Source organism: Theropithecus gelada, chromosome 15 (genome assembly GCF_003255815.1).
Source record: "Theropithecus gelada isolate Dixy chromosome 15, Tgel_1.0, whole genome shotgun sequence".
Classification (NCBI taxonomy): Eukaryota; Metazoa; Chordata; class Mammalia; order Primates; family Cercopithecidae; genus Theropithecus; species Theropithecus gelada.
The window spans coordinates 15,093,289-15,121,179 of record NC_037683.1 but is presented as its reverse complement, the minus strand read 5'-3'; the positions used below and the strand labels follow the sequence as shown (position 1 = coordinate 15,121,179).

Here is a 27,891-nt window from a genome sequence, read left to right as displayed (position 1 = left end):
ATCTATTCTAGTGTCACAGACACGGGGTTCCTCTTCGGAAACAACTAAGGCTCCACTAATTTTTATTGTCGATAGCGGTGATAAGCAGATTTTCTGTATAGTGTGACCAAGGCAATGAGCTGATTTCATAAAGAAGGAGATAGCTATGCCTGAACTGATTTGCTGCTGACTGACAGCCTCTCACATCAATATAAAACACTCCCTGCTTTGCTGAATGAGGCCCACAAGCCTGGGAAAGGTGTGTGGGGGGGTCCTCATTGAAGATACAGGGCTTTTCTGCTCTCCCTGTGACTCAGCCTCACTCCACCCTTTCTTGGAGATAACCGTAACCCTGCATTCCTGTGCAGTGGCAAGGAATCACCCTTCCTCTGCCTTACAAACAGGAGACAGAGGTTAGAGAGAAGGGGAAAGTGCAGGAAGCATATCCCACTGGGGGTTTCCTGGGGGCATGTATGATACTCTGGAGATGGACTTTTGCATGTTGGTGGCTTTGTTCAGTCCCTGCCACTCTAACCAGAATTGGGGTTGAGACAGACTAGGATTGTCCCCTCCCTTTACAAAATGTAAACCTCCAGGTTTCTGGAAGGTTTAAATCGGTAACATCTCTAACACCAGCCTCAGTGTAGAGGGAACACACACACACACACACACACACACACACACCCCTGAGCATTTCCACTTTGGTGAGGAAGGAGTATAATTTGCTGAATGGTGCAAGCAAGCCAGGAGGACAGAAGATGCTACACTTTACTCTGGGAATAGAGGCGGGCAACTGGCCCTGTGACTGCAGCCAACAGCTTTAAGAACACAGTCCTTTCTGCTTCAAGGTTAGGGGGACATTCTCGCCTCTTTCTTCTTTGCAGTTATTATTCAAGAGGCTTCCCCCGACCCCAGTCCCTAGCACCATCCTCAGAGCTTCAGACCATACACTGGCAGTGAGCAAAGGGGGCCCCAGGCAGGCGGGTCTGGGGCCAAGGAGGGCGGCTCCCCTGCGCGGATCCTTCCCTGGTGGCTCCCAAATCCGGCGTTTTCTCTGCCGCCTCTCCCTCGGGGGAGACTCGGAAAGGCTGCAAAAATCTGGGCGCCCGCTCGCTCGCTTGTCAAGAAGCAAACTGTCTTCACATTCTCCAAGAGCAACATCCCTGCCTAGGAAGAGGAAGGAAGAGGCAAAATAAATAAAACCAGTTAATGTTGTAGTTAACTTGCAAATCAAGTAAATCTGTTGGTGCCGTATTTGAGAAATAAACCATCACAGCGTCACAGCAAACACACACTTCTGAACGTCTTCATTTTGATTTAATGGTATATCAGCGTCAACTATCGCTTCCTCTGCTGGTACACACGGCCTGATGCCGCGGGAGGAGGGTGCCCATGTTTATCACCGAGTGAGATGACTAATTACACCTTGTCAATCACCGGCTATGAAGACATAAAACCAGCGCGCACAATGAAGTAGTTGCCTGCAGCGTCAATTAGTTGGCGATTCTGAGGTTATTGCGTGGCCCTGCTTTGGCCGCCTCTAATAACGGGACAGAGCGCCGGGAACCGCGCACTGATCAATCACCCTCCTTCCGCGGCCGCCCGGCTCCCTCCCTTCTCCCCCGCCCGGTCTGGCCTCACTTTCTCCGCGCGGCTTGCGCTTCCTCCCTTCGCGGCCCCGGCTCCGTGGCGCCAGCAGCCCCGGGAACCCCGGGAAGTTTGCGCGCGGCAGCTCCGCAGCCGGCAGCCGGGAGCCCCGCAGCCTTCGGGGAGCGCCGGGGCTGGTGGCCCCTTTGTTGGAGGAGGCGTGGAGGGAGCGCTTTTGTTCTGAGTTAGTCACGGTGGCCGGCTGGAGGCTGCTACCTCATTATGCGCCGGGTCTGCTTGTCTGCGAGGAAGCAGATGGTGGGGAGGTAGGCAGCGGCGAGAGTGGCCAGACCTGAATTCCGTTCACCTGTCACCTCCCACAGAAGGCAGGTTCGGGGGACTTAGGGATTCGTTGCCACTTTCGGGGGCAGGGGGAGGTCCAGGGGCTGCCGTTTCCGGCGCCTGCGAAGGTTCCTTACCTGTCGGTGCCCGCTCCCCCCACCCCCTGCCTTTCCCTTGGCTGCAGCTTCTCGCACCGCGTAAATGTCACTCACGTGTCAGGATGTGTGTTTACAGCCTGTTCCTCTCCTTGTTTAGTCTCCGCGGACAGGGCTCAGCGGTTGCGTGACGTTCCCCGCCACTGGGGGAGATTAGCAAAGTTACCGGCCTCTGGACCCCGGGGCCCAGGCGCCCAGATCCCGCCCCGCGGCAGGAGATGCGTTTGAGCCTCTTAAAGACCGAGCGCGTCCCAGCCTGATGCAGAGGGATGAATAGACAAGCGAACCGGGCGGGAATACCGACTGCCTGAGTATCTGGGGTCGGCCCAGCGTTGGACGTGGGCTGCTGGTCCGAGAGGTGGCGACGGAATCGCGTGTACGGGGGAGTGGAAAGTCGCACAGTGTGTTTCCACGTTTCTTGAGCAGCCCGCGACAAGAGTTGCTGAGTACCCCACCCCCCCGCCCCCAGATCCTAAGGCAGCCCCTCGAGCTTTCAAAACGTATTGTATCCAGCCCTCCGGGGAGCGGAGTTACACCAAGGACAAACACTCTAGCGTCGTTACAAATTTTTTCTACCCCTTGGGCGACCTCCAGATGAACCCTGGTGACTCTTAGATTGGATTTTCATTCCTTACTTTCTTTGAAAGAAAGTGCCCCAGATGCGTCAATAAAACATGCCTATGTATCCGTGTAGGCGTCCGCGTGCCTGCGCGCCGGCCATGTGCAGGCGCCGAAGCACACGTCTGTGTGAACACACGGGCACGCGCGTCTTTGGGTTTAGTGGTCCTTCCCTCGCGTTGGGGCATCTGTACACATGCAGCACATACACATATAATTGTAACTTCAAGTTTTTTCAAATATGCAAAACGACCTCGTAGGAGCACTTGCAGTGATTTAAGTAGAATCGCCTGAGCACGCAAGTGCAGGTATAACGTGCAATTTACCATTTTGCAGTTGCATCCTTCTTCCCAGCTCTGGACACTTTACACCTGATGCGCATGTGTAAGACCCTAGCGCTATAGTGGTGCTGGCTGTGATTTTGCCAACAGAGATAAAATTCGTGCTCGCTGTGTTTTTGCCAACAGAGATGAACATGTATATTTGCACACATGAACACAAGTTCATGTGCTTGGGCATTACACGCATACATATATTTGTGCACACATATATTTGTGTGTGAAAGTTACACACGCGAAAAACATGATTTCATCCTCAACTCTGTACCCTGTGAGGTAAACCGCAGGTCCTGACTATCCCCTTACCTGTCCTGGCAACAAGTCATTTCAGACTGACACCAGCCTTGTCTCTATTAGACAGAGCCAAACCTGCCTCCGAAGCAGACCCAGATGGGACTCTGTAACTGACGTGTTTATTCAGTTTTTGTCTACAATCATTTTATTTCCTAAATCCCTCCCCACCAGACACCTGGGCATTTCCCTCCAGTCCCCAGGAGACTCTAGGGTAAGCATGAAGCCTGGAGGCTGGGGGTGGCAGTTGGGATTTACCTAGCACGCTAGGTTGTTGGCCCCTGGTGAGGTGGTGCAGCCAGGCGGATAAGGAGGACTGGCGCCATCAGCAGGGTCTGAGACAAGGTGTGCCCAGTGGGCAGAGAATGGGCCTGTGGTTTTTAAGAACCTCACTGATATTGAATGTATCTTGGAGTGAGAAAGTTTTTAATAGAAAAGGAGAGGGCGTGATGAAATAATTTGCTAAGTGCCTACTATGGTCCAGGCATTTTACATCCACAGTCTCTTTCATTCAACACATCCATGCGGAGGAGAGCTTCTTGTCTCCTATTATAAAGGTCAGAAACAGGCTAAGGGAGGAGAAGTCACTGTCTAAGTTTACAGTGCATGTAAGTGGCAGAGCTAGGACTCGAACCCTGGCCTTTCTGAGTTCCTAAAGCCATGCTCGCCCCCACTCTTCCAGGCTGGGGAGAGAACGGGAAGAGCGAGAAACTACACGCTGGGCTGCAGACTGGGCCCTAGCGGGCTTGGAGCGTGGATATGCTGGCTGGCCCCCCTCCCCTGGAGTCACAGCTCTCGCCGGTCTCGCCTCTCAGGCTCAGCCGGATACCCAGGAGGCCTGCGCGGCCGCCTGCAGTCCGCTGTGCAGAGCCCGGGCCGAAGGCGGAGCTCGATGGGAAACGGCCGAAGGCTCTTGCAACTCTGCCCCAGGCCTGCCTTCCCGGGCCTCCCAGGCGGGTGCCGGAGGCCGCGGCTCCAGGCCGAGGGGAGACCGCAGTGAGACAAGCATCCCCTTGCTGCGCCTTCTTAGGATAGAGGGTTTAATTTTCCTTTCTGAAGATATCGCAGGAAGCTGTTCGTATCTTAAAAACTCCAAACCCCGCGCTCTCCCTCCTCCCTGCCTTCCCCCCACTCTGCCCTCCAGCCTCGCCCACCAGCTCCCACCATCTCGACTCTCCTCTGCTCCTCTTGCCTCTCCCCTCCCTCTGGGGTCTCCCGCCTTCCCGGAGCACGCGCTGCCAGGGCCTGGGGCGCCGAGCGGCCAATGGCACGGCGGCAGGACGTGATGTCAGGCGCGGCTGTAGAAAAGGCGCGGAGGCTTGCGCTGGCGCGGACTGCTGAGCCGGGGCTGGGCTAGGCGCGCGCTTGGAGAGCATTGCGCGCGGCTGGGCCCGCGGCCGGCGGCTCCTCCTCCCACTCTGCTCCTCCTCTTTTTTCTCCTCCTCCACCTCCTCCTCCGCCGCCTCCTCCTCCTCTTCCTCCTCCTCTTCAATTCTCCCGGTGGCTCGGCTCGGCTCGCAGGCTTCAGAGAAACCCCTACTCCAGTCGCCGACTCAGCGCCCAAGAGGGTCGCCTTGGGCTGGGGGCGCACCCCAGGGAGGGGAGGGGTCCAGGCAGCTGGGCCGCCGCGGGCACCTAGCAGCTTCTGGGTGAACCCCGACCCCAGCCGTCGCCGCCTTGGGCAGAGTTTGCGCCCCTGCTTTGCGCCCCGGGCGCCGAAGCCGGGCGGGCGATGCCCGCGGCGTGAAAGCGCCCGCGGCGGGCGCCGACCTCTGCCCTAGTCTCCTGCTCCCCCCGCCCCGCTTGCCCCGTGCCCTTGTGACCCTGGCTTTGGCGCCGTCGCCCAGGCGCCCCGCAATGTAGCTGCCCCCGCGCCTCGGCTGGAGGCGTCCTGCCCCGCGGGCGCCCGGGGCCCGGAGCCCGGCCTGGGGGCGCAGCCGAGCTCGGGCGGGGCCGGGGCCGCGGTGGCGATGCACCGGGCCCGTTAGCGCCAGGAGCGCCAGGCAGCTGAGGCGGGGGGCAAGCCCTCCCTCGGAGGAGCCGCGCCCCCGGCCCCGCCGGTCCCGCCGCGATGCTGTTCCACAGTCTGTCGGGCCCCGAGGTGCACGGGGTCATCGACGAGATGGACCGCAGGGCCAAGAGCGAGGCTCCCGCCATCAGCTCCGCCATCGACCGCGGCGACACCGAGACGGTAGGCGCGCGGTTGTGGGGTCGGGGCTGAGAGCTGGGATGGGGCCGGGCCAGTCAGCGCCTCTGCTCCCCGAAGTTTGGGGAGCGTCCTTCGTGCGGCACGGGACTGGGTGCTGGGGATCCTCGGTCAGAATGCAAAGCCGGTGGCTCCCGGTTCAGGGGAAACCCGGCTGCTGGGACGGAGAAGGGAAACAAGGTTGAAACCGAAATCTCCGCCCTGGCGGGTAGAGGGGAGCGTTTCTTCGGAAGTGGAAGCGAAGTCCCATCCGCGGCCCAGGGCAGCTTCCTTCTCACCTTGCCGGGCGCCGGGGTCGACAGCCCCGCGCTCTCCTCCACCTCTCGGCTCCGGTTGCTGGCGGCGCCGCGGGCGGCGCCAGGGAAAGGCGAACCAGCCGGGAGCACTGGGGCTCCAGCCGGCTTGGGCCGCTCTCGGCTTTCCGGCAATCGGGGATCTCCCTCAACCCCCTGCGCGGTTTCGGAGACCGAAGCCTTCGGGGCCAACATTTGTCGTTGTTCGCGTCCCCAGACCTTTGACTGGTCAGACTTAGCCAGGTCAGGGCTGGGAGTTCAGGCTCTGGCCTGGCCCTCGCCGAAGGAGACTCCATTCGGATCTCTACACCTGGCTCCGCGGGCCTAGCCCCAAATAGCCAGTTCCTCGCCTCAGACCTCCCTGGGGGCCAGAGGAGCAGACACTGCCCAAGTAGCGGGCCCAGAAGTGACCTTTAGGAGGCCGCGGAGGTGGGGAGCACGGGAGAAGCTTCTCTGCTTCGGGAGCAGGACCAGCGGCCCCAGTGGCCTCCCAGCCTCCGAGCCCTTCTTCGGTTAGACCTTCTCTGCTGGTCAGTTTGGATAGGGGAGGATTTGGGTTGAACCTGTCCTTCACCCAGGGACTTTGAGGGTGTCCCTGCACCCCATTCACCTCATCCCTGAACCCAAGAGGGCCCCAGCCTGTGTGGCAGAGGAGCCAGAAGTTGGCTGACTTGTCCTGGCCTTAACCTCTGGCGTAAGGATCCAGGGATCACTGGAGCTGGGGCCCAGGAACTCTGCTGTCTCTCCAAAGAGGAGTCTGTGTGGAGGGTAACTTAATGGTCACCTTACCCCCCGCCCCCCGGCTCATTTAAGAAACAGTTTGGGGAAAGCTCTTGGAGGGCTTGACTGGAGTAGCTGTCCTGGTCCCTAAACACAGCCCGAGCATTTTGGGGGAAAGGACAGGGAGGACTGGAAGGGAGAGAGGTAAGCAGGAGAGCCATTTAGGCCAGGATCCCGGCCTGGGCCGGTGGCAGGCTAGGGCTGCGCTGGCGGGCCTGGGTTCTAAACCGCCCAGAAATGAAAATGGGCCTTTTGGGGTGGGGGGAAGCCCGCCGCATGCCCTGGCAGCCCCCTCCGCGTTCAGGGCTAGCCGAGGCCACAGAGGGAGCTGTGGGTGCCAGTTTCGCGGCGGCGGAGGGGCCGCTGGCTGACGCAGGCGCTGCCGTCTTCCGCCTCCCTCCCTTCGCAGACCATGCCGTCCATCAGCAGTGACCGCGCAGCGCTGTGCGCTGGCTGCGGGGGCAAGATCTCGGACCGCTACTACCTGCTGGCGGTGGACAAGCAGTGGCACATGCGCTGCCTCAAGTGCTGCGAGTGCAAGCTCAACCTGGAGTCGGAGCTCACCTGTTTCAGCAAAGACGGTAGCATCTACTGCAAGGAAGACTACTACAGGTAGCCCCCCACCCAACTGCCCCTCAGGACCCCTCCCCCCAGTCTCAGGCACAATCTTACAGTTTGGCCCTCTCCTTTCCCTTTAGTCCCAGGAGAGGGTTCACTACTCAGGACTCCCCCCCGCCCCGCCCCAGCTTCTCCAAGCCAGCACAAATTGGGTGATAACCTTTTAAAGCAGCAATTTGGGGAGCTCTTGGAAAGGTCTACAAAGTAAGAGAACCCGAAAAAAAGCAGAAGCTGCCCGCCCCCTCGGAGCTCAGACCACAAAAAAGCTTGAGTTGGGATCCTTGCTCCCCTCTCTCTTTGAAGTTTCTTGAGTTAATCTGAGGTTATAGAAACAGGCACCCCTAAACCTAGGCAGCCCAAGCTGGACAGAAACACAGTTGGAAGGAGAGCTGTGGGAGTGGGTGCATTTCCAGGTCTTTTGAGAAAATGGGAGTGAAAGCTGGCCAAGATCAAAGAACCAGAATCACTAGCAGACTCCAAGTTCCCTGTTTCTCCTTCTCCCCAGTTTTAGGGTTAAGATCTATGTATATTCTCTCTGTTGTCTCTCTTTCCCTGTCTCTGTGTTTCTTCCAAATTACAAAAGTCAGTAGGATTCCCAGGCGCTGGTTTGGAGGGAGGAGTAAAGGTTGAGAAAGGGATAAGTGGTAAGTGTCTCCCTCCACTCCCAGGTAAAGGCTTTCCTAGGGCTTGCGGAGACTCTGGGTGAAGTAGAAGTCTTTGTAGGCATGAGTGTGTCAAGGGAAACTATTTTAGGGCAGGACCAGGCCTGGGTCAAAATCTAGTTCTCTCTCCCCCGCCCCATCCTCCAAATAAAGGCCGGGTTGTCCATCTTGAGGAGGGGATTGCCCACCGCAGTAGCAGCGGCACCTGGAGGAGGAAAAGGGGGGTACCCAACCGTGTGTTCCCACAGCCCCTCCCTCCATGGTCCCTACAGGCGGTTCTCTGTGCAGCGCTGCGCCCGCTGCCACCTGGGCATCTCGGCCTCGGAGATGGTGATGCGCGCTCGGGACTTGGTTTATCACCTCAACTGCTTCACGTGCACCACGTGTAACAAGATGCTGACCACGGGCGATCACTTCGGCATGAAGGACAGCCTGGTCTACTGCCGCTTGCACTTCGAGGCGCTGCTGCAGGGCGAGTACCCCGCACACTTCAACCACGCTGACGTGGCAGCGGCGGCCGCTGCAGCCGCGGCAGCCAAGAGCGCGGGGCTAGGCGCAGCAGGGGCCAACCCTCTGGGTCTTCCCTACTACAATGGTGTGGGCACTGTGCAGAAGGGGCGGCCGAGGAAGCGCAAGAGCCCGGGCCCTGGTGCAGATCTGGCGGCCTACAACGCTGGTGAGTGCGTGGCGCGCGGAACGCCCCCGTAGGGTTGGGGGAAAGTGCGCGGCCTGGACGGCCGGGAGCTGGAGTGAATGTATGCTGGGCAAATAGCGAGCCTTAAGCACCGGAAGGCCTTGCAGAAGGGACGTTAGCCCCCTGGGCTTCCAGCCTTTGCGTCCTCGGCTGGAGCGGGAGGAGAGGGTGCAGTGGTCCCTTGCTGCCCCGGGTGCAGGGCCTTGTCTCTGATACATTGTTTTTTTTGGAGATGGCTTTTTGGTTTGGGCCTTTGCCCCACTTTGCTGGGCAGGAAGTGTAGGGATGGAGAAAGCAAGGCGGCGCTGACACCAAACAGGCTTCGGGTTGGCGCGGCTGAGGGCGGGGAGCTGTGGCGACGAAGGCAGGGCGGCGAAGGAAAAAGGCAGGGCGGCGAGGGTCCCGAGAGAGGGCTGGTTGTGACCAGGGGCGCCGAGCTCGGCCTGGTGTGCCGCCTGACGGCGTGAAATGTCCCAAGGGCGGCAGGCTTGGGGATCTCGGGCTTGGAGAACTCAGGAAAGCAAAGGCTGCGGGTCCTTTTGCTCGGCCCGATCCTCCTTTAAAGCCAGGTCTCAGTTTTCCCGGGCTCCTTCCTCCGAGTTTCCTGGCGCCTGCTGGGGTGAGGGCCGCGACCCTCGGAAGCGGGCGCCCGGGCGGGACGAGACCCGAGCAGGCCTGGCCTCGCGCCGGGATGGAGTGGGGTGGGGTGAGGTGGGGGGCTCGGTTCGGATTTCCGGCGTCTTTGAACCTCAGGCCATTCCCGGAGAAGCTCTGCCCCCTCCCGCGCCCCTCCCTGCTCAGGACAGCTGCAGAGGTTCTGAGTCCCGGCAAATGAGCCGTCAACATCTGCCCGAAGTCTGCAAGGCCCGGAAAGGTTTATGACTCTCCGGGCTTCCGAACTAGAGTTTATTTGCAATTATTTTCTTTCTTTCGTTTGCAACAGAATTAGATTTGGAGATTTTGTGTCCTTCCTCCTTTTCCCTTTAGTTAATGCACAAGTGGAAAAAACAAAAACAAAAACAAACCCAAGACTGTCCAGAGGGGGCTACGGCGGGAAGAAGTCAGTTATTTTCATCTTAAAGAATCTGAGTTGAATATGGAGGGAAATGAGGGGCGGATGGGGGTGTCCCCGTTCGCTCCAACGAAATCGCTTGTTGGAGGATCATGGGGCGTGTGTCTGCGTGCGGAACTGGGAGGAAAACGCAGTCCCCAGTTTGGTGAATGGTGAAGCAGCAGTAGGCCGGTCGGTGGCGCGGATCTAAGATTTGCTGACGGCACTAGCACAGATGTGGCTCTCTGGAACTTCCATCCCTAATCTCCTACCACCCCGAAAAAAAAAGACAAAACCGAGTTCAGACCGGCTCCCCCCAAACCAAGCCGCTTCTATTTATCAAGTGGGGTCAACTTCCACTCGGAAGCACCTCGCGGGGCTCGGCTCCAGGGCACCTGGTGGCTGGGGAGCTGTATTGTTTTCCTGGGCACGCAGGTTCGGCGCCAGGTTTAGGATTGTGCAAAAAGAGAGTAGAAGGTACAGAGAGTTATTTCTGCTTTTTGCTGTTCAGCCGCCGTTTCCCCCAGCGAGATGGGCTGGAGGCTGAATTTCAAGCCTTGTTTAACCTCTACAAGAGACACCCTCCATTCAGCCATCTCACTTTCTCTCTGGCCTCCCTCTCTCTTTTTTTCCTTTCCGCTCCCTCCGTCCTTTCTCTCTATCTCTGTCTCTGTGTGTCCCTGTTTGTTTCCGTGCCCTCCTCTCCGACCTTGCCCGGGGCTCCTAGTCCTGGGAGAAACGGCGTTCGGTGCGCCAGCCGTGGCTATGCGGCTGACTCTTTCGGGGCTCACGGGACTACGCTGGGGAAAGGGGGGACCTCCCCGGCCTCTTGGGGCCCAGCCCAGCCTTCCTAGGTCTGGCGTCCGCCCTTCTCTCCCCTACCGCACTGGCAGGAGAGAAATAGCCGCAGTGTGGGCCGCGGGGCAGTTAGGACTGGAAAGCGGGGACCCTGGAGGGTGCGATCGTGGACGGTGTGCGGGCGTGGGTCTTGTGCGTGTGCGTGCAGCGTTCCGACCGCGGGGACACGAGCTTGTTTGTGGCAGTGTCCCACATCCAGTGGCCCAGTCACGCGGACCCCTTGCAAAGCCTCTTGCTCTGGGAACAGTCCCTCCAAGGCGCGGCGTCACCTTACTGAAGGGCGGCGAGCTGGGGGCCTAGTGGGGAGGGGGCGCCGTCGGGGCGGCCAGCGCTGGGCTTACAGCAGAGCCGCGGGCCGCGGGGTCGGAAAGTCCTTCCGGGGCGGGGCCGCAGCGGCCTCTTCCCGCAGCCCCTCGGGCCCGGGCCCGTGTGGAACGGAAACCTCCCCCCACCCCGGGCGGCGCTGCCAGCGGGCTGGGGGCGCGGGAACGGCGGCAGGAGCGGACGAGGGGCCTGGGCCGCGCACTTTGCGCCTGGGTTTGCGCGCCGCGGCCGCGGGAGTCCCGCGCGGACCGGCCGGACGCCCAGCCTCCCCCAGCCCCAGCTTTTTGTGTGTGTGTGCCTGGCGGCGTAATTACTGATTTGATTCCAATCCATTATTTAGACAATTGAACCTACAATCTCGTCTTTAGTAAAATGAGGCGAAGTCAGATTTGATTACAGGTTCAGTCCCAGCGACAAGAGCTCGAAACCCGATGGGTTAATAACAGATCACGAGTAAATTATTCATGATTTTACGAGCTCTTTAGCTCCATTGAATCGGCCTAATTGAGAGGAAAAAAAAAAAAAAAAGGAGAGAGAAAGCCCGGGTCCTCCCCCTCCCCTCGGCCCCTCGCTCCTCCCCGGATCCGATCCTGGGGAATCTCGACCCGCCCCCGGGCACTGGAGGCGGGAGTGAGGGGGTTCGGGGCGCCGGCCAAACCTGGGCCCCACGTCTGCCTCCCCCGCCGCCACCCCCTGCCCTCGCCTCTGGCCGGCCTCGGCCTCGCTACTTAGGACCGACTCCTTTCCTTTTTTCTCCACTCCTCTTCTTTCCCCTTTTCACCACTCCCCCGCCAGTAACGGCTTCAGAAAAGGCCTCCCCGGCAGGGACCAGGTCTCCTGGAGCCTCGGGATTCAGCTCGGCCACCGGACCCTCGCCACAAGCTGCGCCTGTTTCCGGGACTCGCTTTCCCCTCCGCTCTCACTGTCTATTTCTTGCTGTCTTTGTAGCTGTCGCTCTCCCGTTCTCCCGGCTCCTTCGCTTTCTTTTCCTCTGTCTCTCCTCTCTTTTTCCTGGCTCTGTCCATCTTCCGTCCCTACCCCCTCTCTCTTTCTCTTCCTCCATTCTCCCTTTCTGTGTTTGTCTTTTCTCTCCTTTCTCTGCCCTTTCTGTCCCCCTCCCCCACACCACTACCCCACCTAGGCGGCACTCAGGGCAGGTCCCTTGGGCCCATGGGGGCGCCGGGGTCCCCACGGAGCTCATTAACAGCAGCCAGGCCCAGGCGGGGGCTCGGTGAAGGGATGGGCCCAAAGATACCCCGTAGGGAGGCCTGCCCCACCCCCAGTGGAGCTGGGGACTGGGGGAAAGAAAAGGGTTGCTCACCTCAGCGGGTTCCAAGCAGTTCTGGTGGATCAGGTTCAGAGGCATCCTCTGATCCCCTTTAAATTGCCGGACCCCCCGCTCTTCACTCTGGGCGTGCTCTCTGTGGGAATGCAGCCCCGGGGGTGAGGGTTCCTGAGTGCGGGTGGAAAGAGGCCCCTAGGAGGTGTAGCCCCTAGCTAACAGCTCCAAAGGCAGGGGCAAGACCTGTATCTTGCAAATTCTCTCTGCCAGGGACTGTTCCCTATCTGGGCAGGGGAAGGGGGAGGTCACCCGCAGAGTAAAAGTTCTTTGGAGGTAGTGTGGCCAGACAAAATGCAGGATCCCCAGTTAAATTTGAATTTTGGGTAAATAACAAATACATTTTTAGTGTAAGTGTTCCTGGCAATATTTGCATTTTGGAAAAATAACGAATAAATTTGGAATGTGTAGTATAAGTGTCCCGTGTAATATTTGAATTTTAGGTAAATGACAATTTTTTAGCATAGCTGTGTCACCTGTAGTATTTGAATTTTAGGTAAACAACAAACACATTTTTAGTATAGGCATGTCCCTTGCAATATTTAGGACGTGCTTACACTAAAACATTATTTATTATTTTTCTGAAATTTATATTTAACTGGGCAACCTGTATTTTCATTTACTAAATCTAGAGCTCTGTTATGGGTATGTAATAAGGACACAAGATACCTTCTCAGTTCCCCACTTTAGGCGGACTGAATGTACACCCCTTTGGAGGCTTACCCCAAGGCAAGACCTTAAGTGTGGCATGGCTCTGGAGGTGAGGAGGGGACCTTGGGAGGGGTCCTGCAGGTCCCCATCAGCTGCCAAGTGGCTGAGCAATTTTCTGAGACCCAGGGTTTTACCCATATTTCCCACCCCCAATGCCAGCCAGACATTGGCAGCCTGGCCCCCATGAGGCCCCTTGTGGATAGGGACAGGCTCCCTCCTCCCTTCGCGGTGTAGTGGAAGAAAACAAGGAGAACTCCAGTGCTCAATCTAGGCTCAACACATCAAGATCAATCTAGCCTGTTACCGGTGGTGTGGCTGTGTACAAGTTGCTTCATTTCCCTTAGCTTTAGTTTCCACATCTCTAAAATGGGAATAGCCACCTCTCTGAGCGGTAATGATGTACAGTGACATTTGTAAAGCCAAACACACACCACCGGTGTCTACTACATGTTTATTTCTGCCTCGGACTTCCCTCGCCTTCCACTGCGGCACTCTCTGTGGACTGCGCAGATCTCTGAACTTCCCCGAGCCTAACTTGATCCATTTGTTCAACGGGGAAACCATCTTACAGGGTAGTGATGAGGATTAAACTGCAAAATACAGTTTCCAACCTTTGGCCCAGTGCCCAAGGCCCGGGGTCTTTCAGTACTTTTGGATGTGGCAAAACGAGCGTGAGTCTCTGTCTCAGCAATTTCTAGATGCCAGTCCCAGGCACGGTAGGGGGAGATGGCGGAAAGCACTCATCCTTAGAGTGCCTTGGGAAACCGGAGGAGTGCAGGCCCAGAGACCTTGTCCTGCTGTGTCAGAAGTCAAGTGACTTCCCTTGCTAAGCCTCAGTTTCAACATCTGTAAAAATGGGAAAAATACTACCTGGTGCTCCTAGGATTGTTTTAAGTACCTAAAGAAAATGTGCCTGGAAAGCCCTTTAACACATCACCTGGAGTTCATTCAGCCATCAACAAGTCATAGCAGTTGTTGTTGCTGCTGCTGCTGCTACTTTTGTTTTTATTGTCACAACATAATGGCTCAGAATGATTTTTGGATTCTCCCAGAGCCGGGATTCAGTGCTGCAGTTCCTAGCAGAGTGATCCTGGGTGGATCACTCTCTCTGAGCCTCAGAGTGTCTCCATCTATCAAATGGGGGTAATGTCCCCAGTTCGTTGTGCCGCAGACATGCAGCAGGGTTAAGGATAGAAATGTTTGGCCGCGGGTGGGACGAGGGTGGATTTGGCATGGGGGGCGGGTCAGGAAGTTCACCCACCAGCTCTGTGTCTGCTCCCTAGCGCTAAGCTGCAACGAAAACGACGCAGAGCACCTGGACCGTGACCAGCCATACCCGAGCAGCCAGAAGACCAAGCGCATGCGCACGTCCTTCAAACACCACCAGCTTCGGACCATGAAGTCTTACTTTGCCATTAACCACAACCCCGACGCCAAGGACTTGAAGCAGCTCGCGCAAAAGACGGGCCTCACCAAGCGGGTCCTCCAGGTCAGCCAGGGCCAGGGGTGGGGGCATCTGTGACCACCGGGGACCGGGGTGGAACCCTGCACCCCCGCCGTGGGCCTCGGAAGGACCTTCCACCATGTGTCTGCTTCTCTGTGTGTTTATCTTCCTCATTCTCTTTCTTCACCTCTCCAGCCTCTTTCTATCTGTATTTCAGTCTTTCTTCCTTACTTTGGCTTTTCTCTTTTTCAGTTTTGACCTCTCTGTTTTTCTGTTTGTGTATGGCTCCATCCTCTTTGTCTCCATACTCGGTCTCTTTTCTTTCTTGTAGACCATTCTTAGTTTCTGTTTGTTATTCAAGTGACACTCATTTTACACATGTTCATGTCATAAAAGATTCAAACATTTCAGATAAATCTAGAGGCCGCCCCACCCCATCCCAGGACGTCCACCCAAGGTGACTATCGTTAGCTCCTGCTTCTTGCTTCTCACCCACTCTAGTTTCTCTTCTCTTGCTGTCTGCCTCTGTCTCACTCCCCCCTCTCTCTTCCTTCAGGCATCTCTCTAGATTTATCTTCTGCCTCCCAGACTCTCCTGGAAGCAAGGTTTGGTGGTGGGGATGTATGTGGGCAGATTCCGCGGGTGGGCAAGTGGGGGTGGGGCTGCCCAGAGGACATGGTGGGGTGGGGAGTGGCTGGGTGCCTGTGAAACTGAGCAGAACTGCACTTACATGTGTGGGTAACTTCTTAATAGAGAAGATCCAGAACTTTCACCAGATTTCCACACCCTCAGAGATGTTAAGAACCCTACTCTGGAGGCACAGGAGGAGGTCTCAGGCTTCTGCATGACCCAAAGTTGTGGCAGAGTGGTGAGCCACACCTCAAACCGTCAGCTCCTCCTTTTACTCATTTTAGGGCCTTAGGCAAGTCACTTGACTTTTTGTAGTCTGTTTCCTCATACATGAAATGGATACAATAAATTATGCAGCGGAGTTGTCCAAAGAGCCACTGAAATGACGTGCCTGTGGTGCGCCCTGACGCTTGCTCAGTGGATGGTAGCCAATAATAGCATTAACTAGATTCATTAGCTGGCATGAATTCACTAGTATGAGCAATTATTCTGGTAGCTGGACCTCAGTTTCCCCATTCGTACAAAGAGAAGGCAAGACAATGCCTCCTCCCTTTATAGCAAGTTTAACCAATTTATTCTTCAGAACGTGTGGTTATAGTGCCAGCGACACACATTTTGAGGGTAGAAAACCGAGGGAGGAAGTAACCGGACAGTCTCACAACAGGAGGGAAGGTGGTGGGATTCGAGTCCAGGCCAGTCTGACCCACCCTCCAGCCCAGGTCTCCGGGATTGAGGGCTGGGAGGTGACGAAGACGGAGGGCTGCGCAGCCGTCCTAAGACAGTTCTTGTGAGTTTGTCAGAAACTTAAAAAAAATTAAAAAAGAAAAAAAGGCCTTTTATGGGGCCGGTTGAGGCTGTGACGCGGCGCAACCGCAGCTGCAGCTGCGGGGGGAGCCAGGAGTTGGGGCCCCTAGGCTGCAGAGGCGCCCCCTTGCGCAGCGCTGCCCACGGGGAGCGGGCGACGGGCTTCCGGCGAGGGAGGACTGAGTGACGTAGCAGAGGGAGGGAGCGCCGGCCAATGGGATGCTGATGCGCCTCTCTGGGCCCGCCCCTCCCTCAGGGTCCGTTTTGCTTTCGAGTCCCACTAGCCTGGGCTCCTGGTGAAATGGAGGACATGGCTACACTCGCTGGGGTAGCAGGTCTCTCTCGTCTGTTTCCTTCGTTCTTTGCCTTCTTGGGGTTAGGTCAAGGACCCTCTTTGGCGCCCCCTCCCTTCAGCCGTGGGTGAGTTCGGATTGAGGACTTGGGGTTGCGCTGCCTTTTCTCTGGTTAGTAGGACCCTTCGTCCTTCCCCAATCCAGTTGCTCCGTGGCAGGGGTGTCCAATCTTTTGGCTTCCCTGGGCCACGTTGGAAGAAGAAGAATTGTTCTGGGCCACACACAAAATACACTAACATGAACGATAGTTGTTGAGCTAAAATAATAATAATAATAATAATAATAATAATAATAATGTTTTAAGAAAGTTTACGAATTTGTGTCGGGCCACATTCAAAGCCCTCCTGGGCATAGACAAACTTGCTCTATGGAGTGGCGCCAGGAGAGGGAGGGCAGTTCTACGAATTAATGCCTGAGCTGGGGATGGAACCGGGTTCAGGAAGACCTGGGCTGGGTTCTCTGGCTGTGTGTCTTGGACAAATTAGTTACCCTCTCTGAGCCATAGATTTCTTATCTGTAGAAAGGGCACCATTAGGGCGCACACCTCTCTCGGTTATTCAGATTAAATGAAATGAAGAGTAAGTACCCATAGTTGAATCAGAATCTCCAGTGAGAGCCAGTCTTTGTTGGCCCTGGGGAGGCAGGAGGCTTGGTCACCTGACTTAGGAACAAATCAGATTTCCAGGAGAGGTACCTCTTATTCTTTCATCTGATGAAATATGTATTGGCACCAGGCCCTGGGAACACAGAGACGAACAAACCATGGTCCTGGCCCTGAGGAAATTCACCTGTTAGGTATAGAGACAGACTCATGTACAGTTTCCTCATGGTGTGATCCGTTGGGGCACCTACTGAGGGAGCCCAGAGGAAGGACCAACTACGCTGTGTGCCAGGCATCATGATCCCTCTTCCCCCACCATCCAGATGAGAACGTGGAGGCCCAAATGATCTCCACTTGCCCCAAATCACACTTTGCTAGTTACCTGCAGAGCTGGATCAAAATCCAGGCCTGCCTGATCAATGGACATAGTTCTTTCTTCTTTGAGCCAATCTGGCAATGACTGTCTGAGTGTGAGTTTCATTTAGGGTCTGTATAGTGGGAGTGAGGCATACGTGTAGCACTGTTCTCCGTTTTTCCCAGACCACATTTGCACAAATCCCAAATATTCCTTATTGCACATGGTGATGCAGCAGTTTACAAAGCATTATCTTTCCAGTCACGTGTCTACCTTACCTTAAGATTTTTCTGCCCATTTTACAAATGAGAAGCTTAAGACCTAGTAAGATGAGGTGATTTGCTGCTGATTACAGGAGCCAGGCATTGGCAGGGTAGGGCTTGCCCGCAGGTGCCCCGACTGCTGATGGGGAATCTGGGGAACATGGGATGGGAGCAGTTTTAGGTGAGGCAGTTGGTAGTATGGCTTTGAAAGGTAACAGACTGGTTTTAATCCTCTCTGAACCTGATTCCTTATCTTTGAAATGGGGATGAGAAGGATACCTTACTGGTGGTTGCACAGAGTAAATAAGATGACGTACTGTGTAATTTACAGAGTATAGAGTCAGGACCCAGGCATGCTGATCTCATTCACTCATTACGCAGTACAGTTCAGTCTCGTGCGCTCATTTACACGGTACAGTTCAGTCTGCAACCCTCTTTGCACACATTTTAAAAATGTGATTATCTTCATTTTGGAGATGATGAAACTGAGGTTCTGAGAGTCTAGAACCCTGGCCCTAAGTCTCACAGCTAGTCAGTCATGAAGCCAGGAGTCAAGTTCAGATTGGTCTGATTCCCAAGCTCTTTCCAATATTGCACATGGAGGGATTGTGACTTTTCTCCTATTGGATCTGGCTGCAGAGTGCAGCAGAACAGTGGGAGAGGAGGGAAGGCATAGGTCACAGATGCCATGTCTTGGTAGGGAAGCAGAAACCTCTAGTAAAGTGCTCATCACATAAAAGGTGCTCACATTTGCCATCAGCAGCAGCATGGCAGCCACAATACTCACTATCAGTGGGCGAGGTGACTAGGAGACAGAATGTCCACTTAGACGGAGGTCCTATAAGACTTTAAGCCTAACAAATGCATGGAGATCATTTCTCACCACATAGAAGTCGCTCTGAGTTGCTTTTCTTCCTTCCTGTGGAAGGGCCAGGGAGGCAGAATATTAAGATGCCCTAAGCTTGGGGAAGCGGGTGATGAGCTGATTGATTTGGGTGGGTAGAGGTCTCCGTAGGGGTTCCCTGGTGTGCCTTTGGAAGAAAATACATTTTAACCACCAACAGTTTAAAAACCATCTTTCATGCTGGGTGCGGTGGCTCACGCCTGTAATCCCAGTACTTTGGGAGGCTGAAGTTGGCGTATCACTTGAGTTCAGGCGTTCGAGACCAGCCTGGCCAACATGGTGAAACCCCGTTCCCTACTAAAAACACAAAAATTAGCCAGGCGTGGTGGCACACACCTGTAGTCCTAGCTACTCAGGAGGCTGAAGCAGGAGAATCACTTGAACAACCCGGGAGGTGGAGGTTGCAGTAAGCTGAGATTGTGCCACTGCACTCCAGCCTGGGCAACAGAGCAAGACTCTGTCTCTAAGATAAATAAATAAATAGCATCTTTCAGGTGACTAGTTAGTTATAATTAACCTGTGTGAGAATTTAGAAGTTGAGAACTCTAGCTTTCCTCTGGCCACTCACCTGTTTGACAGATATATTGACTGCCATGTGCCGGGCAGGCTGGAGGCACTGAGGATTCAGCGGGGAACAAGACAATGAACAAGACTGGCCGAGCATGGTGGCTCACGCCTGTCATCCCATCACTTTGGGAGGCCAAGGCAGGTGGATCACCTGAGGCCAGGAGTTCAAGACCAGCCTGGCCAACATGGTAAAACCCATCTCTACTAAAAATACAAAAATTAGCTGGGCACAGTGGCACGTGCCTGTAATCCCAGCTACTTGGGAGGCTGAGGCAGTAGGATCGCTTGAGCCCAGGAGGTAGAGGTTGCAGTGAGCCGAGATTGCACCATTGCACTCCAACCGGGGTGACACAGCAAGACTCTGTCAAAAAAAGAAAAAAAAAAAAGACGGTGAACAAGACCCCATTGGAACATCCACCCAGAGGGCATTGTGGAGCAAGGTGTGGGATAAACAATTGACAAGGTACTAAGATTAATCTCTGTGTTTTTCTTTTAAATGATTCTAAGATCATATAGGTTTGGGAAAGGCTCAAGGTTGACTGTGTCTTTCTCTTGGAGATCAGAGCATGTTAGCATCAATACAGGCATTGAGAAATCTGGAACAGACTCAACTTTGTCTAATCTAACATTTCCCAAATTTTATTTGGCCATAGAATTCTTATTTAACTCTTGAAAAGAAATAAAATGGTGGACGTGCTAGGTAGGAAAAATGCACGGGTACAACGAGAGACCTGACCTGCTGAAGGAGGTAGTCAGGGAAGGCTTCTCTGAGGAGGAGGTGTGGTTTATATCAGGGCAAGTCACTTCATTACTTTGAACCTCCGTTTCCCCACCTGTAAAGTGGTCTTTTTCTTGCCTGTCCATCACCCAGGTCAGTGATGAGTGTCCAATCTAGTCCTGGATGGCCTAAGCTGTATGGAGTTTCACAGATGATTTGGCCTGAACCTCTCATTTCAAAGGAGAGGAAATCAAGAATCAGAAAGGTAGAGTGACTCTCCCAAGAACCACAGCAAAGTGATTATAGGCCTGGGACTGGAACCAAGGGTTTCTGATGTCCAGTTCAGTGGTTATTACTTTTGGTTCTTTAAAGAAAACTTCTTTAAAAGTTTACAAAATGCCGGGCGCGGTGGCTCACGCCTGTAATCCCAGCACTTTGGGAGGCCGAGACGGGTGGATCACGAGGTCAGGAGATCGAGACCATCCTGGCTAACACCGTGAAACCCCGTCTCTACTAAAAAATACAAAAAAGTAGCCGGGCGAGGTGACGGGCGCCTGTAGTCCCAGCCACTCGGGAGGCTGAGGCAGGAGAATGGCGTAAACCCGGGAGGCGGAGCTTGCAGTAAGCTGAGATCTGGCCACTGCACTCCAGCCTGGGCGACAGAGCAAGACTCCGTCTCAAAAAAAAAAAAAAAAAAAAAAAAGTTTCCAAAATGCTAGAACTGCCATACCAACAGTTTAGAAAACTAGGAAAAACAGAAAAAAAAAAAAAGAGAGAGAAAAAAAGCCTTACCCTTCTAAGAGCACAGGAATCCAATAATTAAAGTGTGTAATTTAGAGGTTAAGTAGTGGCTAAGGGCATAGAACCAGTCTGTTGGAATTCACATCTCAATTCTGGCTGTGCAGTAAGAGGCACACAGTCTCCACTCCTGCAAATTGGCAATAATATTCACATCTACCTCATAGGGTCATTATAAGGACCAAATGAGTTAATGTGTAAAATGCTTAGGACTTTGCTTATAAAATGCCCGGTGCTGGCTGGGTGTGGTGTCTCCCGCCTGTAATCCCAGCACTTTGGGAGACAGAGGTGGGCAGATTGCTTGAGCCCAGGAGTTTGAGACCGGCATGGGCAACATAGTGATATTCCATCTCTACCAAAAAATATAAGAATTAGCCAGGAGTGATGGCATGTTCCCATAGTCCCAGCTACTCAGGAGGCTGAGGCAGGAGGTGGAGACTGCAGTGAGCTTTAATCGCACCACACTGCACTCCAGCCTGGGCAACAGAGTGAGACCCTGTCTCAGAAAAAGAAAAGAAAAGAGGCCAGGCGCAGTGGCTCACGCCTGTAATCCCAGCACTTTGGGACGCTAAGGCAGGTGGATCACTTGAGGTCAGGAGTTTGAGACCAGCCTGGCCAACATGGAGAAACCCTACCTCTGCTAAAAACACAAAAATTATCCGGATGTGGTGGCACATGCCTGTAATCCCAGCTACTCAGGAGGCTGAGGCAGGAGAATCACTTGAGCTCGGGAGAGGGAGGTTGCAGTGAGGCAGATCGTGCCATCGAACTCTGGCCTGGGCAACAGAGCTAGACTCTGTCTGGGGGAAAAAAAAAAAAAGGCCGGGTGCGGTGGCTCACACCTGTAATCCTAGCAGTTTGGGAGGCCAAGGTGGGCAGATCACAAGGTCGGGGGATGGAGACCATCCTGGCTAATACGGTGAAACCTGTCTCTACTAAAAAATGTAAAAAATTAGCCAGGCATGGTGGCTCATGCCTGTATTCCCACCTACTTGGGAGGCTGAGGCAGGAGAATAGCTTGAACCTGCGAGGCAAAGGTTGCAGTGAGCTGAGATCGTACCACTGTACTCCAGCCTGGGCGACAGAGAGAGACTTCATCTCAAAAAAAAAAAAAACAACAACAAAGAAAGATGTCTGGTACTTCATGGGGAATAGTATTCATCATTATTATTTTCTTTATGAAGGGACAATACCAGAGGACATAATTTTTTTATCCTTTTTTTTCACCTAACAGCCATCACAAGACATTTCCCCTGTGGCATCGTGGAGTGGCTGTGTCATGACTCCCACTTGCCGCATCTGAGTGGACACTTTGGATGCAGCCATTAGTTTGATGTTATTAAAAATGCCATGATGGGCATGAAGCTTTCATCTTTTGGCTGATTTCCTTAGCATCCCAGGTGGGGATTTGCTGGGGCAAAATGGGTTTCCCACTGGCCCTCCTGGCTTTCTTGATGAAAGAATTCTGGGGAAGGAGGTTTGTGAGGCAAAACACAGCTTGCATGGCCAGGTAGTGCCTGGGAAGGGGGCAAGAAGCAACATGTGCTTCTTCATCTACCCAGGACTTATTGGAGGTCTACTGTGCACCAGGCTGGGGCACCCCTGGCCTGGTGTTAGTTGTGTCCTGATGATTCTCTGTGTGAACTTGGCCTTGTTGTCCCAGACACACAGTCCAGAGAACTTGAGGCATGTGAAAAGAGAGGCCTGTCAGTTTCAGAAGATGGGTGGGTGGGGCAGATCACACCTTGTTGCTTGTGGCTGCCTAAGAATGCCAGCTGGTCAGAACCCTGAGAGCCATATGATGTGGTCTAACCCTCTTGTTGTACAAGTGAGGAAACTGAGGCAGGTCCAGAGATGAGGGACAAACCCGAGGTCACGTGGCAGTCCCAGGACTGGAAGCTGCTCTTTCCACTGCACCATAGTTGCTTCTCTGTTTATTCATTCATTTATTCACTCATTCATGGGCTTGCTACCTCCGTCAGGACCATGTGGCAGGGAGAGCATGGACTCTTTTAGGGCAAATGGTCCTAAGTCTCAGGTTGCCCTTTGTGTGACCTTTGGCAAGTGACTTCACCACTCTGACCCTCTCTGGTTTTTAAATCTATACAGTGAGGGCAGGCGCGGTGGCTCACGCCTATAATCCCAGAACTTTGGGAGGCTGAGGTGGGCGGATCACCTGAGGTCAGGAGTTTGAGACCAGCCTGGCTAACATGGTGAAACTCCGTCTCTACTTAAAATACAAAAAGTTAGCCGGGCATGGTGGCAGGTGCCTCTAATCCCAGCTACTTGGGAAGCTGAGGCAGGAGAATCGCTTGAACTCGGGAGGTGGAGATTGCAGTGAGCCGAGATCACACCACTGCATTCCAGCTTGGGGGCGACAGAGCAAGACTCCATCTCAAAAAAAAAAGAAAAAGAAAAAACAAAATTAGTCAGGTGTGGTGGCGGGCACCTGTAATCCCAGCCACTCGGGAGACTGAGGCAGGAGAGAATCACTTGAACCTGGGAGGCAGAGGTTGAAATGAGCCGAGATCGCGCCACTGCACTCCAGCCTGGGTGACAGAGCAAGACTCTGTCTCAAACAACAATAATAATAATAACAGTAAATAAATCTATAAAATGAGAATAATAATAATCGAACCCACCTACTTGGCTTTTCATGGGAATAACCTGTCACAGTGCATGCTGGAGGGTGGCATGGGGCCTGGCACGTAGTAAAAGGTACATACATGTCAGCCATTCCTATGACTACATATTACTGATTCTTAATCCCTGCCAGTGTCTGCCATGTGCCGGGGGATATGAAGATAGCATAGACAGGGTCCCTGCCCCCATCCACCTCTCAGGAGTGGGCTTTTTGAAATACCTGGGAGAGAATTCTAGTGAAGCCCTGCCTTAACACGAAGAACAAACCCCACGCAACCCCAGAGCAGACTGGCTTTTAATCAAGTTGTTGAATTTTCATCCACCAGATTCCCAGCGCCTCAGCTCTGGAAAGCAGAGAAGGCAGTTGTGGACGATGGTGTCATTGTTTACAAGCCCACTGTTAGGGGCAACAGCCTGAGAAATAGCAAACAGCCAGCAACCAACCGGGTCCAGCCCTGCCTAAGGTCTTGCAGCCCCGGATGGATGAGCAAATGAGCATCCAGCAAAGCACCCTCCACCCTCGACCCAGGCTCCCCGCTCCAGCTACTGCTCAGAGAGTCAGACGCACAGAGCACAGGCTGCTCACGGGTCACACGCACACAGGCCAGGACAGTGGCAAAGTGGCGGCACAAAGGCTCCGGCTTTCTCCACCCCAATCTGCATGACTCTGGGGAAGTCACTTCCTCCCTCTGAGAGCCTCTGGGAGCTTTCCCCATCCATTTTCTTCATCAGCTATTCCTTAGGCCACCAGGACACAGTCTCTCCCCTACAGATTTGTGCTGGCCGGGAAAGGGAAGGATCCCCCGACCCCAGGGAGAGCATGTCGAGGGTGGTCTGAGAAGCACTGTACTTACTTGCCAGCCCCCAGAAGGGGTGACGGGCTTTCTTTGGGCAGAGAGCCAGGGAAAATGTGCCTTCTTCCTGGGAAGATCCAGCGCTGAGGAGGGAGCTTGGCTTCGCCACTTCACAGGGTCTGGATCTTCCACTTTACTCCAAGATTCTCGTGGATGTGCTTTTAATTGAGCCCAAATTGTGTTAGGCCACCAGAAACGGGGATTGGAGGCCACAGGCCCCTGCAGCCGGGGTGGTCCCAAGGGGTGGGTGGGGCCAGGAGTCAGCCCTCCCTCTCCTGCCAGAGACACTGGGAAGACAAGGCAGATGCAGGACATCTGGAAATGCGCAACTGGACACCCCAGAATCTGCAGAGTGCCCTGAGGCCCTTTGTTTTATGGGGAGGCTGCTGGCGGGTGTTTTCCTCACGCAAAGGGAAGTGAAGGGGCCCTGTCTTTTGGGCCTTTTTCCTTGGAAGGTTCAACACCCCCCCCCCCAACAGTGGCCTGGATTTCCTAAGCCCCTCCCAAAGTACTGCGTGGACCTCTGGGTACAGCGGGTCTCTGTGTTTGTGCTATTAGATGGGTGGTTGTACTTGGGTACTGGCTGTGTAGATGAATTTCTTTTTTCTTTTTCTCTTTTTGAGATGGAGTCTTGCTCTGTGGCCCAGGCTGGAGTGCAGTGGCATGATCTCGGCTCACTGCATCCTCCGCCTCCCGGGTTCAAGCAGTTCTTCTGTCTCAGCCTCCCAAGTAGCTGAGATTACAGGAGCGCACCATCACGCCCAGCTAATTTTTAATATTTTTAGTAGAGATGGGCTTTCACCATGTTGGCCAGGCTGGTCTCGAACTCCTGATCTCAAGTGATCCACCTGCCTCGGCCTCCCAAAGTGCTGGGATTACAGGCTTGAGCCACCATGCCGGGCCTTAGATGAATTTCAGTGTGTCTTCCTGAATGCATACAGGCATGTGTGCAGAGATATGGGAGTGGACGCGTGTGTGTCTGTGCCCAAGGAAAAATGAAAGTAATCCCATGTTCTCTCACTGACATTCTTTTCGCACCGAGCTCAGCCCCAGCTCCGAGCCCTGCCGCACGTCCCTCATAAGCCGGTACGGGATGCAGCAGGTCAGGAGAGAGACTCTGCCGGTTTCAACTTCCCTGGCCTCGCTTTAATTTGGCTGCTGTTCCCACGCTGCCTACCTCCACCCACCTCCACCCTGAGACCTGGGACCCAGTGGCCCAGGGTACCTGGCGGCTTCTCCAACCGATGATGGGGAATAGGTTCTGTGTCTTTCATTCTTAGTAACTCATTATTATTGCCTGATTCTCATGTGTTCTTTATCCCATTCCCAGACTTACTGACCACGAAACATTTAAAACATTTTACCAACAAGAACTTGTGGGGTTTATTGTCTGCTGAAAGGCAAATGCCAAAAAAGGAAAAAGAAAAAAAAAAAAAGAAATGTCTCAAACAACCCTTAGGAAAAGGATCAAGATTTGTCTGGTGTGTGTGTTTGCTGTGTCTGATAGAAATGCAACTGGAGGCACACATTTAATTTTAAGTTTTAAATGTTCTAGTAGCCTCCTTGAAGAAATGAAGAGAGACAAGTAAAATTAATTTTAGTAATGGATTTTGTTTAACTCAGTATAGCCAAACTATTATCATTTCGACATGTCATCAATATAAAAATTATTGCGATATTCTACCTGCTTTTTTTTTTTTTTCATATTCGGCCTCCAGATAGGTTGTGTGTTTTCACCTGCAGACTGGTTGAATTTGGTCTAATGCCATTTTAAGTGCTCAGCCACCATACGTGACTCGTGGCTGTGACATTCAGGAGTAAAGCTCAGCTCTGGAACCTCCTATCAGAAAGAGAAGCCCAGCCATAGCCCATTAGAGAAAGTGAAATTTTTGTTTTATTTTATTAACAGCAAAATATGGGTCGGGTGCAGTGGCTCACACTTGTAATCCCAACCCTTTAGGAGGCTGAGGCAGGAGGATCGCTTGAAACCTGGAGTTTGAGACCAGCCTGGGCAACGTTGCAAGACCCCGTCTCTACAAAAAATAAATTAAAAAGTTTGTGGGGCCGGTGATGCTCACCTGTATAGCCCCAGCTACCCAGGAGGCTGAGGTGGGAGGATCGTTTGAGCCTGGAAGTTTGAAGCTGCAGTGAGCTGAGACTGTGCCACTGCACTTCAATATGGGGGACAGAGCCAGACCCTGTCTCCAAACAGAAACAAAAACAAAAAAAACCAAAAAGCAAAACATCTCCAACCTGACTTTTTGGATCCTCTTCGCAAAACGCAGATTAGTGTCCCCAGAGGCAGCAGAGCTCTGAGTGAAGCAGTCGGGGGTATGCTCTGCCTGCCTTCTGCTCAATAGTCCTTCCCTGTCGTCCCCTGCAGGTCTGGTTCCAGAACGCCCGAGCCAAGTTCAGGCGCAACCTCTTACGGCAGGAAAACACGGGCGTGGACAAGTCGACAGACACGGCGCTGCAGACAGGGACGCCATCGGGCCCGGCCTCGGAGCTCTCCAACGCCTCCCTCAGCCCCTCCAGCACGCCCACCACCCTGACAGACTTGACTAGCCCCACCCTGCCAACTGTGACGTCCGTCTTAACTTCTGTGCCTGGCAACCTGGAGGGCCATGAGCCTCACAGCCCCTCACAAACGACTCTTACCAACCTTTTCTAATGACTCGCACCCTCCCACCCCACAATTTCTTTAAAAAAGAAATTATCTTTAGTTGAATTCCAAGTGTATTTTAAAATAGAGGCTTTGAGCAACTAACTAACCACATTTTAGGATCTCGCCTGGAAACAGAGGAAAAAAAAAACAAGTGTGCACCCGGCTAATGCAGCGGTGTGGACCGAGGAGCAACTTGGAAGATCTACCTGCAACACAACATTTGTGTCACTGTACAGTTTTGTGGACTGAGCGAGGAAAAACAACAAATAATTTAAGTTGGCTAGAGCTTCTGTATTTTCAAAGACTGCCACGTGCCTTAGGAATACTGTTTTATCTCCATACTTTGGATGACTTGTTCATTTTTCTCTCCCTCTTTTTCTCTGTATATTTATGACCAGAGCAAAAATGTAAAAAACAAAAAACAACAAAAAAAAGTTTGTTACTTTGAATAGTCCTAAAAAGAAAAAAAGAAAAAAAGAAAAAAAAAGGAAAAATCAAACCCCCTCCAACGGTCGCTTTGTTGTTTTAGAATTTTAAGGTGGAAGTCTGTTCGAATATCAGAATTTGTAAAATCTAACCAGTAATAAAACCACTTATCGAAACTACTTGGTCCTGCTGCCATTTGGTTGGGTGTGAAATTCACAGGACCTAAGAGTTTTACCGAAGCCCAGAGATAAATTCTAGGTCTTCACGTCTTCATCACATATTCCTGGGGCTCCTGTCTTATGCCAGGCTTTGGACAGATTACGGAGATGCAAAGACAGAGATCCAGTTCCTGCTCTCAAGGAATCAGAGTGGTGACACAGGACAGACAAAAGATATCTTAACAGGGTGTGATATGTCCTCAAGTGGAGGATATGCAAAGTCTTCATTCATTCATTCATTCATTCATTCATTCTTTCAAATATTTAATGAGCACACCCTGCCAGATGCTCGTGATGCAGAAGTCGGAGGCTCTTTTCTGCTCCTGGCTGGGCTGGAAGGCATGTCAGGCCATGAGGCAGGCCTCCTGAAAAACCTGCAGCTTTTCCCTATGAGTAGTGAACGCAGTTACCAAAGGGCAGCTTAAGCTCCGGTTTTCCTAATGACACAAAATCTGAAAATCGCCAGAGAGGGCAAAAGCAAATGAATTCTGTTCCTTTCCTAAAATTTCAGGGAATCTCAGAAACCCAGAGAAAAGACACACCCAGAGAGGAGGGAGGGTTGGAGCCAGGCAGAATGAGGTTGGAATTCATACTATTGAGCCGGGTGAGCTGAAGGAAGTCGTTTCATTTCTTTGGGCGTCAGTTTCCTCAGCTATGAGATGAAGGAATGACCCTTGCGCGGCAGTTGTAGTGGGGGCAAAGGTAAGATGTCTTGAAGGGCCCAGCAGAAGGCCTGACATAGAGTAGGGCTCGATGCATTGTAGTAAATGACAGATAGGTGATGTGAGGACTCCGCAGGTGG

General features: G+C 53.5%; 1 protein-coding gene and 1 long non-coding RNA gene across 4 annotated transcripts; one reads left to right on the top strand and one right to left on the bottom strand.

Moving 5' to 3' along the window:
• Positions 1-729: 729 nt before the first annotated feature.
• On the bottom strand, positions 730-2,440 carry LOC112608078. The gene is made up of 2 exons (XR_003115937.1): positions 2,121-2,440; positions 730-1,146 (listed from the first exon to the last, which is right to left on the bottom strand). It is a non-coding gene; the product is annotated as an uncharacterized LOC112608078 (long non-coding RNA).
• A 2,205-nt stretch (positions 2,441-4,645) lies between these two features.
• LHX2 (LIM homeobox 2) lies at positions 4,646-27,043 on the top strand. 3 transcript variants are annotated; one of them, XM_025359694.1, is made up of 5 exons: positions 4,646-5,501; positions 6,999-7,201; positions 8,142-8,545; positions 14,130-14,335; positions 26,164-27,043. In XM_025359694.1, exons 1-5 carry the CDS (start codon positions 5,382-5,384, stop codon positions 26,449-26,451), a joined length of 1,221 nt encoding a protein of 406 aa, XP_025215479.1. In that variant the 5' UTR covers positions 4,646-5,381; the 3' UTR covers positions 26,452-27,043. The 3 variants fall into 3 exon arrangements, with proteins under 3 accessions (XP_025215479.1, XP_025215480.1, XP_025215478.1); XM_025359695.1 differs by having other exon boundaries at positions 8,142-8,549; positions 14,137-14,335; XM_025359693.1 differs by having other exon boundaries at positions 8,118-8,545.
• The last annotated feature ends 848 nt before the right edge of the window (positions 27,044-27,891 follow it).

What these genes read in the sequence shown, in the direction of transcription:
- LHX2 (XM_025359693.1), top strand. Translation starts at nt 5,382, where the DNA reads ATGCTGTTCCACAGTCTGTCGGGCCCCGAGGTGCACGGGGTCATCGAC. An exon ending in ACCGCGGCGACACCGAGACG is followed by an intron (nt 5,502 to 6,998) that starts GTAGGCGCGCGG and finishes CTCCCTTCGCAG; the next exon opens with ACCATGCCGTCCATCAGCAG. An exon ending in TGCAAGGAAGACTACTACAG is followed by an intron (nt 7,202 to 8,117) that starts GTAGCCCCCCAC and finishes GTGTTCCCACAG; the next exon opens with CCCCTCCCTCCATGGTCCCT.